The sequence below is a fragment of the Macaca nemestrina genome, chromosome 4, assembly GCF_043159975.1.
Source record: "Macaca nemestrina isolate mMacNem1 chromosome 4, mMacNem.hap1, whole genome shotgun sequence".
NCBI lineage: Eukaryota > Metazoa > Chordata > Mammalia > Primates > Cercopithecidae > Macaca > Macaca nemestrina.
Window position 1 is genome coordinate 20,274,296 of NC_092128.1, and position 18,893 is coordinate 20,293,188.

At 45.4% G+C, this 18,893-nt stretch overlaps 1 protein-coding gene across 9 annotated transcripts in view; it reads left to right on the forward strand.

Annotated features, from left to right (window-relative positions):
* LOC105471305 (ATPase H+ transporting V0 subunit a4) overlaps positions 1 to 18,893 on the forward strand; it is a 91,868-nt gene that overhangs the window by 55,319 nt on the left and 17,656 nt on the right. For all 9 annotated transcript variants that reach the window (XM_071094403.1, XM_071094406.1, XM_071094405.1 and 6 more), the window contains 4 exons: positions 4,206 to 4,299; positions 9,666 to 9,784; positions 10,831 to 11,047; positions 13,952 to 14,053. In XM_071094403.1, coding sequence (XP_070950504.1) covers positions 4,206 to 4,299; positions 9,666 to 9,784; positions 10,831 to 11,047; positions 13,952 to 14,053 — 532 coding nt within the window. The remainder of the gene's footprint in view (positions 1 to 4,205; positions 4,300 to 9,665; positions 9,785 to 10,830; positions 11,048 to 13,951; positions 14,054 to 18,893) is intronic.

Sequence of the window (18,893 nt, forward strand, 5' to 3'; positions counted from 1 at the left end):
ATCCTGGGTTTCTTTTTCTTTTTTTTTTTTTTTGAGATGGAGTCTTGCTCTGTCACCCAGGCTAGAGTGCGGTGGCGCAATCTCGGCTCACTGAAACCTCCACCTCCCGGGTTCAAGCCGTTCTCCTGCCTCAGCCTCCTGAGTAGCCGGGACTACAGGCACACGCCACCATGCCTGGCTAATTTTTGTTATTTTTAGTAGAGACGGGGTTTCACCATGTTGGCCAGGATGGTCTTGATCTCCTGACCTCGTGATCCACCTGCCTTGGCCTCCCAAAGTGCTAGGATTATAGGCATGAGCAACCACGCCTGGCCCAATCCTGGGTTTCTTTTGATAAAGCTTTCCTGAGGGCATTCAAGGGGCTTGATGTGGGCACAGAGAGGCTCCAGGAGACTGTAGGAATCTTTAGTGTGGGGGCATCGAGACTCTAATGCAGTCACTTCTTGTTTCTCTGCTAGGCCTACGTTCCCTGACATAGAGATGGGATTCCCTACCTTAAATAAATGTAGAAAAGGCCGGGCGTGGTGGCTCACGCCTGTAATCCCAGCACTTTGGGAGCCGAGGCGGGCGGATCACAAGGTCAGGAGATCGAGACCACAGTGAAACCCCGTCTCTACTAAAAATACAAAAAATTAGCTGGGCGCGGTTGTGGGCGCCTGTAGTCCCAGCTACTCGGGAGGCTGAGGCAGGAGAATGGCGTGAACCTGGGAGGCGGAGCTTGCAGTGAGCCGAGATCGCGCCACTGCACTCCAGCCTGGGCTGGGCGACAGAGCGAGACTCCGTCTCAAAAAAAAAAAAAAAAAAAGAAAAATTAAAAAAAAAAAAAATAATAATAAATGTAGAAAAATAAAAATATAGAAAAATGAAGGATAAAACATTTTCCAGAATGACATACAGACAGCTGTGTTGTGATTTTTTTTTTTTGCTTTGCAATTAGTATTCTAAAGAGATGCCCAAAAGAACAAAACTTTCATAAATTTAAAAACAAATTAGGTTGAGCACGGTGGCTCACACCTGTGATCTCAGAACTTTGGGAGGCCAAAGTGGGAGGATCGCTTGAACCCAGTAGTTCAAGACCAGCCTGGGCAATACGGGGAGACCCTGCCTCTACATAAAATGAAAAATAAAAAAAATTAGCTGGGCACAGTGGCACATGCCTGTGGTTACAGCTACTCGAGAGGCTGAGACAGGAACATCATCTGAGCCTGGGAGGTTGAGGCTGCAATGAACCATGATGGCACTGCTGCACTCCAGCCTGGGCAACAGAGCAAGACCCCATCACAAACAAACAAACAAACAAACACATTCATTCATACACTTAGTTCTGCTCTGTAGATTTAAACTCGTAAGTATAGAGATGAGTTTTATTTTTATTTATTTTTTTATTTTGAGATGGAGTCTCGTTCTGTGGCCCAAGCTGCAGTGCAGTGGCGCAATCTTGGCTCACTGCAACCTCTGCCTCCCGGGTTCTAGCGATTCTCCCATCTCAGCGTCCCAAGTAGCTGGGATTACAGGTGTGCGCCACCACGCCCAGCTAAGTTTTGTATTTTGAGTAGAGATGGGGTTTCACCATGTTGGCCAGGCTAGTCTTGAATTCCTGACCTCAGGTAATCCGCCCGCCTCGCCCTCCCAAAGTGCAGGGATTACAGGCGTGAGCCAGCGCTCCTGGCTGAGATGAGTTTTGAAACTTGTTCAATCTGCGTAATTTCACCAGACTACCAACATGAAATTCCATTTCCCATGGAGTATCATTGTGAAAGGCCCAAGTTAACTGTCTTGTTACCACGCTGCAGATATGGGTATGAATGCTGTTCTCGTATGCACCTGCAAATATCTTCTTCCCCAATTCAAGACTCTTTGGTCTTGAATTGGAGCAATGCTCAGCCGTATGTGAAGGATCAGGAGTATAAGGCAGAACCTCATTATCACTGTGGTAGAAGAAAAAGACAGCTGAAGTACAGAGCAAGCTGATTCTGGTCACCAGCTGCGAGCTGGTTCCTTGATGGACCTGCTTCCTTGATGGTTGAAAGACCACCGAAAACATTCCTGTAGTCATTGGAGTTGGGCGTATTGACTCAACGAAGGAAATGGTGCCTCACTGGGAAAACCATCTCTATTAAGAGGGTATTAGAAAGGGCTTAGGGGATTTAGCCTTTGTTAGGATACAGGGATGTTGGATCATTTTTGTGGTTTGGACCATATCCTTTTTTGCCTGTATCGGGGTATGATTGTGGAATGATCTTGTTTTTAATCACTCTTAGCGGCCAGGTGGCCTTGCCTGATGTTGCTGTCCTTTGAAGTTGTTTATGCTCAGCAGGATACACGACGGCTTAGCTGTGGGTGCCAGGCCAGTTCCCTCCTGTCAGGGGTGACTTTTCCCTTTGTGAACACACAAACACTTCTCTGCTATGGAAAGCCAGCCATGTGCACTGAGTCATGCCATTAGGATGGGGGTCATGTCTGGGTGAGTGAGTCACGATCAGCTGCTGCCGTTTATATTGAGGGCCAGGACAGTAGGCCAGGCTTCCCGATTTCCTCAGCTGCTACCTAAGGCCCCCAGCACCTCACTGCAGAAGGGAAGGGAGTGTATTTCTAGACAGCCTGTCAAGACTGTGTGCTGTCTGTTCTTCATCATTTCATTATTTTTAAATTAAATTAAATTTAATTTATTTTATTTTTTGTAGATGGAGTCTTGCTGTGTTGCCCAGGCTGGAGTGCAGTGGTGCGATCTTGGCTCACTGCAACCTCCACCTTCTGGTTTCAAGTAATTCTCCTGCCACAGCCTCCTGAGTAGATGGGATTACAAGCATGTGCCATTGTGTCCGACTAATTTTTGTATTTTTAGTAGAGAAGGGATTTTACCATGTTGGCTACGCTGCTCTCGAACTCCTGACCTCAAGTGATCCACCCACCTCAGCCTCCCAAAGTGCTGGGGTTATAAGCATGAACCACCATGCCAGGCCCGTTCCTCTTCATTGCAAATGCTCATTCCTTGAACCCTTCCACAGATGCAGATTCTTAAAAAAAATTAGCTCAACTTTCTCACCCCCTTAAGGCTTGCAGAGACAGAGAGTAAGAAATTTCTGGGCCAGGTGCGGTGGCTCACGCCTAATCCCAGCACTTTGGGAGGCCAAGGCGGGCAGATCACTTCAGGTCAGGGGTTCGAAACCAGCCTAACCAACATGGTGAAAACCCATCTTTACTAAAAATACAAAAAATAGTTGGGCGTGGTGGCACATGCCTGTAATCCCAGCTACTTGGGAGGCTGAAGCAGGCGGATTGCTTGAACCTGGGGTCGGGCTGTGGGGGGAGGCGGAGGTTGCAGTGAGCCGAGATCATGCCATTGCACTCCAGTCTGGGCAACAAGAGTGAAACTCTGTCTCAAAAAAAAAAAAAAAAAAGAAAAAAGAAATTTTTCTCCATTGACATGCATGCTTCTGGGTGAAAAGGGGATACAGGTTTAAAGACATTCAATGGGCTACGTGTTTTTAGAGGTAAGTTTCCTAGCAGTTGAGGTGTGTATGTAAAAAACCAATCCATCCTTCAGAAGCAGCCCCAGTGTTCCCTGGGGAGACTTCCCAAGCATATCCCTGGGCTAGGGTTTCTTTCCTGCGTTTTCCCAGCATCCCTGCCTTCTACTTCGTTTCTGATGTGTGTACAACCCCTGATTTCCCTTCCTTTTCCTTCCTTTTCCCTTTCCCTTTCCCCTTCTCTCCCCTCTCCCCCTTCCCCTTTTTTTTCCCTTTCAACAGAGTCTCACTCTGTTGTCCAGGCTGGAGTGCAGTGGTGCAGTCATGGCTCACTGTAGCCTTGACCTCCCAGGCTCAAGTGATCCTCCCTCCTCAGCCTCCCAAGTAGCTGGAACTAAAGGCATGTGCCACCACAACCAGCTGGTCTCAAACTCCTGGGCTTAAGGGATCCTCCCACCTCAGCCTCCCAAAGTGCTGGGTTTATGAATGTAAGCCACTGCTCTCGGCCCTGATTTTCTTTACTTTAGCACATCAGGCTGAGATCTCTTCGGAAACTCAGATTGTAGCTTCAGTGCTCAGGACAATACTGATGTGGAGTAGATATTGAATCAACTGAATTGATGAGTTGCACCAATAGTTGGGCTTTGGTGGGCAAGTTAGTGACTGGTGGTACTATAGCATTTTTTTCTGCTCCGGTTGATCATTGTTTGTTTTTCTCCCTTTCTCCCTCTAAAGTACTCATGTAATGGAGGAAAATCCATATCTGCAGCTGGATCCAGCCATACCAGGAGTGTATTTTGGAAATCCATACCCATTTGGGATTGATCCGGTAATGATGTCTTCTTGGGTTAAATATTTATTATGTGAACTGTCTTGTGGAGGAGACCTCTGGATAGAGAAGAAAAGGCCAACAAAGCCTGTCAAATCAACAAACTTGTGTTGAGATGAAATAACTTCTGCTGATGTTTTTGTGACACGTAGAGCCAGATTCAAGTAAATGTGCTATCTACACCTTCTGCCCAGCCCCATTTTCCATATAGTTCCCCAAACATCTGCCTCTTTCTCCATCAGTCACATCCCTGGTGCTTAATAATTGCTTCTTTAAAAGGCACTTGGTTGCCTGGGGAGAATGCATATTACATAAGCTATTTAGCATCCTAATCAAGTTTAAGTTCTCTGCTTTGTATTTTCTCGCAGTGGGAAACATTTCCCTTTTTTCTAAAAAAGTGTGGATTTGTTTTTATGTTTGCTTTGTTTTACTGCATAGAATTGACACTTTTTTTTGAAAGGTATTTGCTTCATTTTATTTGTTATATCTATCCTAGTCAGCTTGATTTGAGCTAAGCAAAACAATACTTCCTCGCAGCCTGTAGATATAAAGTGGTTTTGAGGAGATATAACACATGCCCATTCATGTAAAGCTGTTTATTTTTATTGGCCCAGTGCATGCTGCCACCAGGTGGCGGCCTTATGCTCCAAATGAAAACTGAACCTGGCAAATGCTGTCCATGTTTCTTCTAAGCTCTTTCTTTATGGGAGAGAACGTGAGACCTCAGTTTTTGTTGCTGACAGTTAGAAGTAAATAGTACTAGCCCTAAAATTGGTTCTCCAGTCTCTCCTGGCTTACAGGTCACCTCCTGTTAAGTTTTCCTGGGTCATCCTGCTATCTCCCACCTCCCTCCCCTTATAAAAACAGAAAGTTTGCCCAGGATTTGTTTATACTTGCCACCCAGGGACACTTGCATTTTTATCAAAAGTGGTAAAGTCCTTGAAGGCTGGTTTATAAGTTGCAAAGCACTAAAAACTAGTTTGAATTTTTGTGGCCTGCAAGACATTGTCCTTGGTCAAAGGAATTTCATGTTTAGTAAGCAGGTGGAGAGGGAATCTAGACGGGGATAATCTTAGGGTCTGGTTGATCTTCTTTTGTTTGGAATCTCATTGCTCCGATAGTCTCACCTCTCCCCTCCACAGCCCACAGTTAATTCATCAGCAAATCCTGCCTGTCCATTGCTGCTCCTCAGACAGAGTGGAGCTACAGTATTTCACATTGCAGAACTGCATGATCCTGATTTTCTACTCTGCATGCAATTTTGTCATCTGCCCACAAGTTAGAAAAGAAAGAAAATATGTCAGGGTGAAAGAGAATGTGGGATTTTGAAAATAATGAAATCTGTTCCTAGTAACATTTAGAATTTTGAAAATTTCTGGTCTTTCTATCCTAAAATAATACATATACCTATATGATTTTAAAAATCTATACCACACAAAATATTATATAAAGAAAAGCAGGAGTTGGCCAGGTGTGGTGGCTCATGCCTATAATCCCAGCCCTTTGGGAGGTTGAGGCGGGTGGATCACTTGAGGTCAGGAGTTCAAGACCAGCCTGGCCAACATGGTGAAACTTTGCCTCCTCTAAAAATACAGAAATTAACTGGGCACGTTGGTACATGCCAGTAGTCCCAGCTACTTGGGAGGCTGAGGCAGGAGAATTGTTTTAACCTGGGAGGTGGAGGTTGCAGTGAGCTGAGATCATGCCACTGCACTCCAGCCTAAGCAACCAGAGTGAGAGCCCATCTCAAAAAAAAAAAAAAAAAGTAAAAATACCAAAATTAGCCAGGCATGGTGGCATATGCCTGTGATCCCAGCTACTCGGGAGGCAGGAGAAGTACATGAATCTGGGAACCTGAGGTTGCAATAAGCTGAGATCACACCACTGCGCTCCAGCCTGGGTGATACAGAGAGACTCTTCTCAAAAAAAAAAAAAAAAAAAAAGAAAAGAAAAGTAGGAGTTGCCTTTCCTACCTCTCCAGTTCCTGCAGTCCTGTTCCTCAGAGATAACCACTTTAACAGAACATGTCTGTATTCGTCCATTTTCATGCTGGTGATAAAGACATCCCCGAGACTGGGTAATTTATAAAGAAAATGATTGTGTGGGGAGGCCGCACAGTCATGGCAGAAGGTGAAAGGCACATCTTACATGGTGGCAGGCAAGAGAGAGAATGAGAGCCAAGTGAAATGGGTTTCCCTTTATAAAACCATCAGATCTTGTGAGACTTATTGACTCCCGTGAGAATAGTATGGGGGAAACCACCCCCATGATTCAATGATCTTCCACCGGCTTCCTCCCACAGCACATGGGAATTATGGGAGCTACAATTCAAGATGAGATTTGGGTGGGGACACAGCCAAACCATATCAATGTCTGTCCCTGTGTTAGTACTTGTATCATATATATATATATATAGGCTTACTTTTTACATAATACAAATTTCTACAGTGCATTTCCTAACTGCATTTGGCATCTATTTGTGAATCAAATCACAAAATATTTGGCCTTCATCATAGCTGGCTTTAAGGTGTTTCTGAAAATTTTATAACAAATGAACACAACAAAATGGTTAAGAGCCTGGGCTCTTAACGCGGGAATCAGACTGCCTGTGTTTAACTCTTTGCTTTTCTATTTACTTGCTCTGTGAGTTTGAGCATGTTAACATCTCTATATCTGTTTCCTCACCTATAAAATGCATATAATAACTGCCCTAGGCCAGATGCGATGGCTCACACCTGTAATCCCAGAACTTTGGGAGGCCAAGACATGCGGATCATTTGAGGTCAGGAGTTCGACACCAGCCTGGCCAACATGGTGAAATCCCATCTCTATTAAAAATACAAAATTAGCTGGGCGTGGTGGTGGGTGCCTGTAATCCTAGCTACTAGGGAGGCTAAGGCAGGAGAATCGCTTGAACCCAGGAGGCGGAGGTTGCAGTGAGCTGAGACTGCACAGCCTGAGCGACAGAGCAAGACTCTGTCTCAAAAAAATATATATATACATATAAAAATAAAAATAAAAATAAACACCAGCCCTAACTCCTACGGTTGCTCAGCAAATGAAATTATGTTTACACGTAAAACCCCTAGAACAGAGTCTGATGCACAAACGTGGTAAATACTCCTTGAATATTAGTTGCTTTTATGTTATTTCTTCCTAGGTATGTAAGTAAATTAATCTTCCTGTGGTTATGATAAATTATCTTATCTGTAAAATGAGAATAACTATATCTTACAGAGTTTTCAGTAGAACTAAATGAAATAGACACATCTAAATTGCTTAGTATGTGCTTGGTACTTAACTATTAACATTTTAAAATTTTCTTTTTATTTATTTATTTAGAGGCAAGGTCTTGCTCTCTTGCCCAGGCTGTAATGTAGTGGCATGATCATGGCTCACTGCAGCCTTGACCTCCTGGGCTCAATCTCCCTGCTTCAACCTTCCAAGCAGCTGGGACTACAAGCACACGCCATGCCATGCTGGGCTGATTTTTGTTTGTTTGTTTGTTTTGAGACGGAGTTTCACTTTTGTTGCCCAGGCAGGAGTGCAATGGTGCGATCTCAGCTCACCACAACCTCTGCCTCCCGAGTTTACAAGTGATTCTTCTGCCTCAGCCTCCTTAGCAGCTGGGATTACAGGGATGAGCCACCATGCCATGCTGGGCTAATTTTTAAAGAAATTTTTTGTAGAGACGGGGTCTCACTTTGTTGCCAGGCTGGTCTTAAACTCCTGACCTCAAGGGATCTTGCTGTCTTAGCCTCCCAAAGTGGTGGGATTACAAGCGTGAGCCACTGCACCTGGCCAACATTTTTAATGTATCAGATTTGGCTGGGTTTAAAGTGTGCTAGCACACCTGCCCTCACTGCATGGAATGTGCCTGTGGGAACTGTCCAGCCAGGTGGGCAAGGGGAATGCTAAGGGCTGGGGCACACCTGGTGCCACTTAGATGCCAAGGCCCATGTGAGGGTAGAGGAGGCATCTCTGGGGTCTGGGCATCTGTTATTGGAGTCCCTTCTCTCTGCTTCGCAGCAGCCGCCTCCTCAGTGGGTGCACCTCTGGCCCGGCTCAGGACATTGCAAAGGAAGGATCGGTGCAAATTAGCACCTGACCATGTGAGCCCGTGCGTGTGTTGGAGGGAGTGAGATGATTGTGTTTGAGGTTGTGTCTGGTTGGATGTTGGCCCCTTAACAGAAGCAAAGAAGTTTGGAGGAGGAAGTCATTTAGGAGAAAAGGTGAGAAAGCCATTGTGCCCTTGTCACCTTTGACACGTCCCAGAGCAAACCTGAAAACAATTTGGGATGTACCTCAAGTACAGATGGGGACAGGGGAAGGAGCAAGGACTTGGAATCCTTTCCACAGAGTGGGAGTGGAGACTATGGGGCTGCTGAGATTTAAATGGGGAAGATGAATGTTAGTGACTCCGGTCCTTAGCCAGCGTGAGACCCTCACTAACCCCTCCACCCACCTGCCCTGCACGACCACCCAGTGTGCTTTCTCCTCATGTCAGTATCACCAGTATCGTTTGGGGCAGGACAGGTACACATGAGCCCCACCTGGCAGTGCTGTTTAAAACAGGGGTCGTGTAGAAGGCTGGGACTGTGTCTTACCCATCACGCTTACAAAGATTGGCTACTGGAACAGCTTTTTGAGAAGGGCCTGGGGAAATGCTTCGTCATGTGAAGCACTACAGACTTTCAGAGTAAGAGGTGGTATTATTAAAAAGGATTGGATACATTCACGGGCCAATGATCTATAGACCATGATTAGGGAAACTGAGGCAAGTTTGAGATCTTACCATAATGGTTCAGATTTGTTTTCTTCTTTTTTTTTTTTTTTTTTTTTTTGAGACAGAGTCTTGCTCTGTCACCCAGGGGGCTGGAGTGCAATGGCGCGATCTCGGCTCACTGCAACCTCCGCCTTCTGGGTTCAAACGATTCTCCTGCCTCAGCCTCCTGAGTAGTTGGGATTACAGGAAACTGCCACCATGCCCAGCTAATTTTTGTATTTTTAGCAGAGACAGGGTTTCACCGTGTTGACCAAGCTGGTCTCGAACTCCTGACCTCAAGTGATCCACCTGCCTCGGCCTCCCAGATTATCTTTTCACATAGGATTTTTCTCCCCTATTTTCCTCCAGCAGTTTGATGATAGCACTAATGATCCTGTTACTTTTGTCCTTAAAGTTGCATTTATAAAGGGTTTCATGCTTTTTTCCTTTTCGGACTCTAAAATGCATGCATTGAGCTGGACTGAAACATGAAAGTGCAGTTCCCAGAGCGATTCGCTCAGGGTAAGTTGTGCTGCAGCCCTCGACTCCAGTAGAACTTCTAAGACTCTCTCACTTGTTTTTTGTCCCATTTCCCATCCAGATTTGGAACTTGGCTTCAAACAAACTCACATTTTTGAACTCCTATAAAATGAAGATGTCGGTGATCCTGGGAATTGTCCAGATGGTTTTTGGTGTCATCCTCAGCCTTTTCAATCACATGTAAGTTTCCTGATGGACTCTCTGCCCGCTCTGTCTGATCACACTAATGATGAGTGGTGACAGAGCCACTGGTTTGGGACCTGCATCTCTCTGTACAAGTTTTCTTCCTATGAGGGGTACTTCCCTGGGCATTTTGGCTTGAGCCAAGACAAGCTGGTTGGCTGGAAATGGCAGCTCCTCCGTTTCTCCTAAGCAGAGTCTGTCCGAGGTAAATGCTCCTCTGGCTGCAGAAATATTTGAGGGTTCAAAAAAAGACTGGAGGCCAGGCACGGTGTCTCACACCTGTAATCCCAGCACTTTGGAAGGCCGACAGGTGGATCACCTGAGGTCAGGAGTTCAAGACCAGCCTAGACAACATGGTGAAACCCTGTCTCTACTAAAAATACAAAAATTAGCTAGGTGTGGTGGCGGGCACCTGTAATCCCAGCTACTTGGGAGGCTGAGGCAGGAGAATCCCTTGGACCTGGAGACAGAGGTTGCAGTGAGTCGAGATCACATCACTGCACTCCAGTCTGGGTGACAGAGTGAGACTCCATCTCAAAAAAGCAAAAACAAAAACAAAACAACAAAAAAAAACATTCTCAACTTCTAGGCTGTACAGAATCAGATGATAGGCTCAATTGGCCTGTGGGCCACACTTTGCCGACCCCTATCTTAGAGTGTTCTTAGGAAAAAGCTTCCAAATTCCCATTATATATCCTCTTGCCTTTAAATGTGCAACTGTGAGCTAGGTCCGCGTGCGAAGCTGTGGTCAGATCACCACCCTCTCTGTGTGGGCATGACCTTTGCTTTAGATGTTACTTCTAGACTGTGGTTCTCTCTGACTCTTGTGCAAAAGCACTTTCCAGTATTTCCTTCTTATTTTCTTTTCTATGCATCCATACAGGATTGCTTTTTGCTGGGGGATGTGGGGTGCTGTTGTTTGCCAGTAGTGCGAAAAAAAGAAAAGATAGAACATTTTGTGCTTTTGTGCTTTGAGAGAGTAATTAAGTCCTAATGTTCCCCTGATGTTCTATCTTGTGTATGTGTGTGTTTTCCACCCCCAGATACTTCAGAAGAACTCTCAACATCATTCTGCAATTTATCCCTGAGATGATTTTTATCCTGTGTCTGTTTGGATACCTGGTTTTCATGATCATTTTCAAGTGGTGCTGCTTTGACGTCCATGTATCTCAGCACGCCCCCAGCATCCTCATCCACTTCATCAACATGTTTCTGTTTAACTACAGTGACTCTTCCAATGCACCCCTCTACAAACATCAGGTATTTCTGCTTTTTAAAAATTCTTCTTTTATTTACTTGATTATGTCAAATTTCTCTCCTACTCTTTTTTTTTTTTTTTTGAGACAGAGTCTTGCTCTGTCACCCAGGCTGGAGTGCAGTGGCGCAGACTTGACTCACTGCAACCTCTGCTTCCTGGGGTAAAACGATTTTCCTGCCTCAGCCTTCTGAGTAGCTGGGACTGTAGGTGCACACCACCACGCCTGGCTAATTTTTGTGTTTTTAGTAGAGACAGGGTTTCACCATGTTGGCCAAGCTGCTGTTGAACTCCTAACCTTAAGTGATCCACCTGCCTTGGCTTCCCAAAATGCTGGGATTACAGGTGTGAGCCACAGCACCCGGCCTCTCTCCTACTCTTGAGTGTTGCCAAGAGTAGTTATTTGTAAAACTGAGCCATCTTGGCGTCCAGTGGAGGCTGTTACATCCTTTACATTTCAGAAGGGTCTTATTAAATGAAGGCACAAGCACTGAGGGCTGTGGAGTGGCTGCAGCCATTCTTGCTGGGTAATACATGAGAGGGATGATTGCAGAGGGGTTGAAGATCGTCTTGTACATTGGCTATGAAGCAGGAAAAAAAATAACCCTCAGATTGATAGGCTTGCAATGGTAGAATGTTCTCTATGGCATCTTAATATTTAATAATCTTTTATTCAAAGAGTGCACTCTGGCTAAATTAACAAGAATAATCATTGAAACAGAATCAAGAAGAGAAGGCCCTGTATTCACATGGGTAGATGGTTTCTGGAAAACCATGAATCAAACTCACGCTCTTCTGTGAGCTTCCAAAGCTGGCGGGAGCTGCTGTTTTGCATTTGTTGCTCCTCTTCCACAGACAGTTCATCCCAACCATTGCACTTTATTGCCACTCTGATTTCTTCCATTTCTTTTAGCCTCATTATCAACTTAATATTTAATTAATTAATTTATTTATTTATTTTTGGAGATGGAGTCCCACTCTGTCACCCAGGCTGGAATGCAGTGGCACGATCTTGGCTCACTGTGACCCCCGCCTCCTGGGTTCAAGTAATTCTCCTGCCTCAGCCTCCCAAGTAGCTGGGATTATAGGTGCCCACCACCAGGCCTGGCTAATTTTTGCATTAGAGACAGGATTTTACCATATTGGCCAGCTGGTCTTGAACTCCTGACCACAGGTAATCCACCCACCTCAGCCTCCCAAAGTGCTGGGATTACAGGTATGAGCCACCACGCCTGGCCAATATTTTATTTTTAAAAGGTATGCAGATCTTATTGGAGCTGGATATAAAAATAACTCAGTGAGTAATTCTTTGATAACACAAATAACAGTAGCTTTTTCTCCTTGGCTTCTCCCAGTGACTAACCTGATCATTTTATCTGAGGGTAGATTTTCACTAAAAAAGGCCCATTTCTATAGGTCCTGATTCCTCTGGATGAAGCCCTGTGACTAGTTCCACAAGGCCAGCCGCCCTTCAGTGCAAAGCTTGTCTGTCAGCGATTGCGCCCATCAGATGTCCTAGTTCATGTCATGCTTCTACGTCCACGCCCCTTCTCATGAGTTCGATTCCTAGTTGTGTCCTCTTTCCCTACCCAAGCGTTGATAAGAAAAAGAAAAGGCTCAGCGCAGTGCTCACGCCTGTAATCCCAGCACTTTGGGAGGCCAGGGCAGGCAGATCACCTGAGGTCAGGAGTTCGAGACCAGCCTGTCCAACATGGTGAAACCCTGTCTCTACTAAAAATACAAAAAAGTAGCTGGGCATGGTGGCGGGTGCCTATAATCCTAGCTACTTAGGAGGCTGAGGCAGGAGAATCACTTGAACCCAGGAGGCAAGAGATCACGCCACTGTACTCCAGCCTGGGGGACAGAGCGAGACTCCATCTCGAAAAAATAGTGGAGTGAGGGTGGAAGATGGAACAGATAAAGTGTTCCCTCTATTATCAGGGTGAATCTTGTTACAATTGAGATAATAAATTGTCTCCTGGCATTTACTGTGACCTTGGTCAGAATGCTTGGAGAAAGGTGAAGGCTCAAGATATGTTTTTCTATTTCCTTCGAGCCCCGTGCTCTCAATCCTTCTCAGCAGCCCTGACTGAGCCTTCTGAGGCTGGCTGGTTCTTTTGAGCATAGCAGCTATGAGTCACTCCTCTAAACTGGTCGCTGGGGTGTGTATAAGAAAGGAGGCAAGGGTGTGAGGACGTGAAAGGTGATCTGGAGTGGGAAAATAACAGGGTTTCAGCAGAGGCCTGAAGACCGCGGCTGCCTCACTCCAAAGGGAAGGCGAGAGAGACCGAAAGTGAGTTCAAAGTGGGTAACCCACAGCCTGTTGAGTAACTCGCCCACACTGAAGGGATGAAAGTCAGGTAGCGATGGTGAGGAACTTCTTTTTTCTTTTTTAAGAGATAGGAGCAAGAGAGCTCAGATAATTATCTAGGATTCCAAATATAAAATTACCAGTTGAATAATATTTATGACTTAAAGTGACCCAAGGACTTTTGAGTACCACCGAGTGACTGGTAACGTCATGAGGCCTGCCATAGTTTTCATCCAGACCCAGGTGAAAACGACCCCCATGGGACGGAGTTGAAGACAAGGGGTGCCTTTATAATGTTTCCTGTGTACTTCTTGTTTAAAAGACTGGTTACATATGGCACAAGGGGCTACTCAGAGAATGAGGAATACAGAGAGTTTCCAGTATCTACCCTGTGTCGAACATTTGGATACACTGGACAGATATTTCTCTATCTGCAAGGGGAATATTCCAGATGTGAAGGTCAATGGATTCATTGAAATGCTTTAGATCTCTCAAAATAAAGTGCTAGTGAGGTGGCCCATAGTGGTTATTTTCATCATGTCAAGTGTGCTGTTCTGTCATGTGAAAATGATGAGATCTCGCCATTTTGGTCTTGCAGCAAGAAGTCCAAAGTTTCTTTGTGGTGATGGCTTTGATCTCTGTGCCGTGGATGCTTCTGATTAAGCCGTTTATTCTTAGAGCCAGTCATCGGAAATCCCAGGTAAGGGCTGTTTGTTTCGGTTCACCTTACTTTGCATAGGAATGTGGGTTTCTGGAAAGATAAATCTTGGGTTTAGAGAGAATCATCCTGGGCTGCCAGGGCTGGAAGAATGGTGTTGAGGAACTGACCCGCCCTGAGTATGTTTCGTTCATGGAGCTAGACTTTTTCCCTGGGCCGTCTTATTTCCAGCAAGACGCTCGATTAAGGGCAAGCGCGTTTAAACCTTATGTCTTGGCTGGGCATGGTGGCCCATGCCTGTAATCCTAGCACTTTGGGAGGCTGAGGTGGGTGGATCACCTGAGGTCATGAGTTTGAGACCAGCTTGGCCAACATGGGGAAACTCTGTCTCTACTAAAAATACAAAAATTAGCCAGGTGTGGTGGTGGGTGCCTGTAATCCCAACTGCTTGGGAGGCTGAGGCAGGAGAATCTTTTGAACCCAGGGTTGGCAGGGGAGATTGTAGTGAGCCAAGATCACACCACTTCACTCTAGCCTGGGCGAAAGGGTGAAACACCGTCTCAAAAATAAAATACAATAAAATAAACCTTATGTCTTGCAGACTTTGTTCAGGGTGTATGTGTGCTGAGTCTAGTGGTAGTTAATGATTTATAAGGGTCTGAATGTGGTTGTTTTATTAGTTATAAATAATATTTTATTATAATTTTACTTTTAAAACAAATATTAAAAGCTTTTGTGTGAGACTTTACTGTATTATGTTACAGATTGTGTCAGGGAATTAGAAGAATAAACAAATTCAATTAGGTTGCTTTTTGTTTGTTTGTGATTTTTCCCCTATTGCCAAATACCAGGTTCAGACCACTTTCTCTTTTTGTCTAAACTGCCCCTGAGCCTCAGATGTACTCAGGGGTGAAGCAGAGTTTAATATCAGCCTGAACCAAATAGGATTTAGGAAGATTAACCTTCCAGAGGACATCAGCGTCTAGCTATGACACACAGACGGTTTGAGATGGTCGTTCTCTGCTTTCCTCTATTAGTGCAAAAGATTAAGCGGAATGTGCTGAGACCATGTATGTTGTAAATGGTTGTAGATGTGTTCAGATTAAATTCTCTTTCTCTAAGATCTTTGTTGGATATTGACCTGGACGGGCAGCAGAGTCAGGGACCTTAGACATGATGAGACTTGAGTTCAGGAAGTTTGTCCCTATGTGACGCTCTGTTTCTCTGTCACCTGCCTCTCCTCCCATGGTCTCCTTATTTCCTGCCAGTCTGAACTCGTTCCAAAGCTTAGCTGAAATGTAATCTATGTGAGATATTCATAAAGAGGAAGACAAAGCAAGGAAGTCTTGGTTATTGTTTGGTTAATGGGTAGGAGAGCAAAGTGGTTAAGGGTTGTTGAGGTGGTGCTTGTCCAGACAGGTGACCAGGTATTTCAAAGAGGGTGGCAGATACCTGTTTGGAGAAGGAGATGCAAGTTTTGGTTTTTTTCTAGAGACCAGGTCTCACGCTGTCTCTGAGGCCAGAGTGCAGTGGCTATTCACAGGCACAATCATAGCTCACTGCAGCCTCTGATTCCTGGGCTCAGGCCATCCTCCTGTGTCAGCCTCCCAAGTAACAGGCATGCCACCCTGCATGGCTCAGCTTTTTTTTTTTTTTTTTTGAGATGGGCTCTCACTGTGCTGCCCAGGCTGCTCTCAAACTCATGGCCTCAAGTGATTGTATTTATTTTTTTCTAGGAACTAAATCTGTCCATAAGCCAAGAGCCAGGTTACTGTAGGCTCTCCTGAGTTCCAGGACTGTAAAATAATAGCTTGTCTTGCTCTTCGCACCGCACAAGCTCTTTAGACAGTTGCTGATCTCAGAGTGGTAGATTTCTCCTTTGCGCTGCCAGTTGACTTAAACAGAGGGAAGGAGGGAGAGAGGGTTCTCCTAGTCTGCCTTCATGGATGATAGCTCTGAAAGTGACTGGTAACGGGAGCTCCTGAGGACGGGTGGAGGCCTATTCCCTTGGCCCTTGGGATGCACGGCCGTTGGTTGTTTCCTCCAGCGGCTGCTTAGGGTCCTTTACGTGTTAGAAACATTACCACCTCCATTCAAGCGATGGTCCTATAATGGCGTTATTTGCCCCCTCTCCACCTCTCTTTCATGAAATTTTACAGACCTAATACATAGAGACAAACAATTTGTTCTGACGGACTTCAGGTAATATGAACAGGGGTCCTGTCTATGAGCCTCTCCTACCACCTGGGTCCCTGTGGAATGTGGCCTGGGAACCTCTCCGCTAGAGGGCCGCCTGTGGCATGGCCCTGATGACACACCCTGTGGGCAGCCAGTGTGTACACATCTCCTTCTGAGAGCGCTTGTGGCCACTCACCAGGCCCCCCACGTTCTGTTTCCTCTTCCAACTTGCTGCTGTGAACCCAGGTCCCCCCATACTCCCACATCTCAGGTCATAGTGAAATAACTGTGTGTTTCTATTTAAAATCTTCATCTCGACATGTGTGTTTCTTATGGTAAATGTTACTGAAACATATAACATACAGAGACGTGCATGAATAACGAGGCACCAATCCATGAAGTATCACAATATGAACACGTTCGTGTCACCCACACTCAAATCGAGAAACTGGTCATCCTTAGAACCTGAGAGTCCTGACTGGGCGCGGTGGCTCATGCCTGTAATCCCAGCACTCTGGGAGGCTGAGGCAGGTGGATGGCCTGAGGTCAGGAGTTCGAGACCAGCCTGGCCAACATGGTAAAACCCCGTCTCTACTAAAAATACAAAAATTAGCTACGCATGGTGGTGGGTGCCTTATAATCCCAGCTACTTGGGAGGCTGAAGCAAGAGAATTGCTTGAACCTGAGAGGTGGAGATGGCAGTGAGCTGAGATCGTCGCCATTGCATTCCAGCCTAGGCGACAAGAGCGAGACTGTCTCAAAAAAAAAAAAAAGTTCTTTGTGCCTCCTTCCTGTCACTCTTACCCCAAGAGCAAACATTGTGGTGACTTCCAGGACTGTCAGTTCATTTTGCCTGTTCTTGAACTTTGTTTAAATGAAATCATCCAGAATATCTTCTTTGGGATCTGTCTTCTCTCATCCAACATTGCCGTGTCAGTAATTACAAATGATGATACTATAAACATCCTTGTATATATCTTTTGGCACATGGGTTTTAATTTTTTTTTTTTATTTTATGTATGTATTTTTAGATAGGGTCTTGCTCTATTGCCCAGATTGGAGTGCAGTGGTGGGATCATAGCTGACTCATCTCCTGGGCTCAAGTAATCCTCCCACCTCAGCCTCCTGAGTAGCTGGGATTGCAGGCCTGCACCACCACGCCCAGCTATTTTTAAAATTTCTTTTGGTAGAGGTGAGATCTTGCTGTATTGCCTAGGCTGGTCTTGAACTCCTGAGATCAAGTGATCCTCCTGCCTTTGCCTCCCAAAGTGCTGGGATTGTAAGTGTGAGCCACTGTGCCCAGCCACATGTGTTTTTAGAAAGTTGCCAGTAGCTAATTTACAATGATTGCTGTATGTTTTATTTCATACGCCACCCAGCTTAAGCATTGTGAGATTTTAGTAAGAGAACTGCAAGTAAGTATCTGGAAGGAAGATAGTCACTTGGATTCACAAGTCTAATATCATACTTCTACAACATTATTCATGTTCATTTTAACTAATTCAAGAATAATGAGCAGAAAATGGTAGAGTTTAGGGTTGGAAATGGAGAAGCCATAATATATTTCTCCTTTGATATTTTCTTCTGTAAGTTGAAGGGGAGAGAAAATAGGATTTTGAGATGACAAATATAAAGTTAACTTGAGCCACATCCCTCCTCATGGGATAAAGAACCACAAGGTCTTGGGGAAAGGCCAGCATAGAAGCCGGCTCTCAGCACCTGGTACCCTGGACTCCTGTCTAGATGGATCTGAGCCCACTTCTGGGTCCTGCAGAGGCCCTGTTCCTCAGTCTCCTGAGGGCAAACCAGGCCACTGGCATGGACACCACGAGTCCCTGGGTGGCCAAGGGGCAGCTGTCTGTGGGGAAGGCAGGTGGAACTTAGATATTTTGGGTCAGGGTGTTTGTGTGCACATACAAGGCCCTCGTGATATAGGATGAAGCCAGAGGTGAAAAAAAGAGGGCTCCCTGGTCCAGGGTCAGCTCCCACGCTGCTATGGCATGGCGTGAATTCTGAATTTCAACACGGCCTTCCCAGTTTTTACAAAGATTTATTTTTTAAGCTAGGAGACGAGAACCCCTAGACACACACACTTTCTTATTTTTTTGAGGCGGAGTCTTGCTTGGTCACCCAGGCTGGAATGCAGTGGCGCAAACACTGCTCACTTCAGTTCAACATCCCAGGCTCAAGAGATCCTCCTGTCCTAGCCTGCTATGTAGTTGGGACAGGTGAACCCTCAGCCAGGCTAAATTTTTTTTTTTTTTTTGAGAGATGGTATCTCACTTTGTTGCCCAGGCTGATCTTGAACTCCTAGGCTCAAGCATGGAACCTATTTTATTTAGGAATTTGTTGGCTTGATGTATAACTTTTACATATTTCAACATATGGTATGTGAACTACCGTCTTTACTCTTGTCCAGAGCCCTGCAAATGTTAAGTGCAGACCTGCTAAAGAAAGGAGGGCCCTGGCCGGGTGCAATGGCTCATGCCGGTAATCCTAGCACTTTGGGAGGCCGAGGCAGGTGGATCACCTGAGTTCAGGAGTTCGAGATCAGCCTGGCCAACATGGCAAAACCCCGTCTCTATTAAAAATACAAAAATTAGCTGGGCATGGTGGCGGGTGCCTATAATCCCGGGTACTCAGGAGGACTGAGGCTGGAGAATCTCTTGAACTCCAGAGATGGAGGTTGCAGTGAACCAAGATC